Source organism: Colobus angolensis, unplaced genomic scaffold (genome assembly GCF_000951035.1).
Source record: "Colobus angolensis palliatus isolate OR3802 unplaced genomic scaffold, Cang.pa_1.0 Scaffold289, whole genome shotgun sequence".
NCBI lineage: Eukaryota > Metazoa > Chordata > Mammalia > Primates > Cercopithecidae > Colobus > Colobus angolensis.
The window spans coordinates 1363997-1366373 of NW_012116143.1; the positions used below are offsets into that span (position 1 = coordinate 1363997).

At 50.6% G+C, this 2377-nt stretch overlaps 1 protein-coding gene across 1 annotated transcript in view; it reads right to left on the bottom strand.

Moving 5' to 3' along the window:
• PRKCI (protein kinase C, iota) overlaps nucleotides 1-2081 on the bottom strand; it is an 85007-nt gene extending 82926 nt beyond the window's left edge. The window contains exon 1 of the mRNA XM_011949000.1: nucleotides 1682-2081. Within this exon, the coding sequence (XP_011804390.1) occupies nucleotides 1682-2064 (383 nt within the window). The 5' untranslated portion in view covers nucleotides 2065-2081. The remainder of the gene's footprint in view (nucleotides 1-1681) is intronic.
• Between the last annotated feature and the right edge of the window lie 296 nt (nucleotides 2082-2377).

Below are 2377 nucleotides of genomic sequence, written 5' to 3' on the forward strand. Positions count from 1 at the left end.
AACATGGTGAAACCCCGTCTCTACTAAAAATACAAAAATTAGCCAGGTGGGGTGGCGCATGCCTGTAATACCAGCTACTCAGGAGGCTAAGGCAAGCGAACTGCTCAAACCCGGGAGGCAGAGGGTGCAGTGAGCCAAGATCATGCCACTGCACTCCAGCATGGGTAACAGGGTAAGACTGTGTCTCAAAAACCAACAAACAAAAATAAAATAAAAGAATAAAGTGAAACATCTCATTCATCAAATTACAAGTAAGGGTTTTTAAAAAAAGCAAAGGAAGCTTTTTTCTCACCTTGCAAAGTTCATGGCTGACCATCCTCAAGTCAAAACAGTTCTTGTGACAACCACAAACTTTAAAAAAATATACACATATTTCTTGGTACTGATTTAAAATCAAAACCTCAGGTAATTCAATTTTACCTGTTTAAAACACAAAGGCATCATACTGTCCTATATAACTCCAATAAACTACTCCTGCATACAGTCAGGCTAATAATAAACAGAGGCCAGAGGCTTCATGGCAGCAAACTAGTAAGTCCTTACATCAAATCAACACAACATTTAGGGGCTTAGATTTTCTTTGAAATCAAAACAAGAGAGGCAGTTTGAGAGTTTGCTATCTTCACTGATCCTCTCAGGAATGTAAAAGTATGCACTGCAATTTCAACCTACCACTGCTTGAGTTTTTTAAAGCAATTTACTTCTACATGGACAAGCAGTAAGGCAAGCCAAAGTAGCTGGGTTTTTTGTGACTTCTCAGTCTCAAACCTTTATGGTCACACTAACATTTCACATTTCTAATGCTCCTAAACATAATTATCTCAAAAAAAAAAAATTCAAACCACAACTGAATTTAAAGGAAGGGGGCACTTTGCGTCACTGATAGAAAATGATTTAACACAATGAACTCAGAACGGGGTTTTTTCTTGTAACCATAGTAAGGGAGTGAAGATCAGAGAATTTAAAACTGTAACTAGGCTAGTCTCCTCACCTTGCAGTATCTCACCCTATCGGGTAGTCGTTGAAACAACACTGAGAAAGAAAGGCTCACAAAATTTTGATTTACACACATGCAACTTAATCTTAACGAGACATAAGTACCCACTGCACGTCCCTGAAAACGCATCGACTTGATTCTTAAATACAACCCCTATGTCTAATACACTGGCAGTGCAGATACACTACGTGAACACAACGGGGATGAAGATACATCTAAGAGAACGAGAGGCGTTAGGCCTGCTGGTAATCAAAACGGCCAGCTAACTGAACTAGTCCCGTTTTCTATCCCCACAGCAAACAGAGTTAACTAAAGCACCACTTGGAATCCTCAACTCGCAACCCTAAATACACCCAGACTTAAGGATGCAAGGCCACTACAAAGCTCTCAGTAGACGAGTCTCTCGTCCACACCAGGTGCACCTACTCTATCCCCTAAGGTTCCTCCTCGGACCCTACTCTGGCCCCTCGGGTCCCCGCACCGCCATACCTGGGTACCCCTCGAGTCCTGCGTCCCCTTGCTTCGCCCCCACCCTCATCACTTCGTCACTCACCCTGAGTCACCGGAGCCGCCCGCCCAGCCCAACCCGCCTAAAACACCTCCAGCCCCTCACCCTCCCCTCCTCCATGCCGAGTGGAGCCGGCCTGTCCCCTCCCGCCCACCGCCCTGCCCCAGGACACTCACCCGCGGTAGTAGGCTTTCACCCGGACCTGGTGGGAATGGTCCCCGCTGCCGCCGCCTGCGACCGTGTGGGACATGGTGCTGCTGTCCCTCTGAGTCGGCATCTCCTCACTCCCCCGCCTCAACACTGGAGGCTGGGGGTGCGGGGGGGCGCTCCGGACCCCGTGGGGGACTCTGCCGCCCGCGCCTGTCGGAGAGCCGCTGCCGTCAGCGCACCTACCTGCCCACCTCGCCCGCAGCGCCGACCCAAGGGTCGCCTCGCCGGAGCAGCCGGAACCGCGCGGCTCCTCCCACTCCCCGTAGGCGCCGCCGCCTCTATAGCCGCCCGGGCCCTGGACACCTCCTGCGTCAGTCCCTCCCACTTCGCTCGCTCCAAAGGCCCACATTCCGGGGTAGGGCGGGCGCAACCATCTAGCCAGCTCAAGGAGCCTCAATGCCGGGCTGAACCATCCTTACGGGGGCAGAGAAAGGGGACAGAGGGAATGGGAGACGCTGCTTATGGCATCAAACACGCCGAAAGGGGTGCTTTCACGCGAGATGTGAAAGAGACAATGACCAGCTCTAGATCACTAAAGTCTCTTTCCTGCAGGAACAATGGTAGGGACAAATTCTACGACACCTCACCCTAGCCTCGCAACTTGGTCACGCCTGCGGTCGGCCGACTTGGCACTCGGGATAGATTTGCGTGCAGGTTTCTGG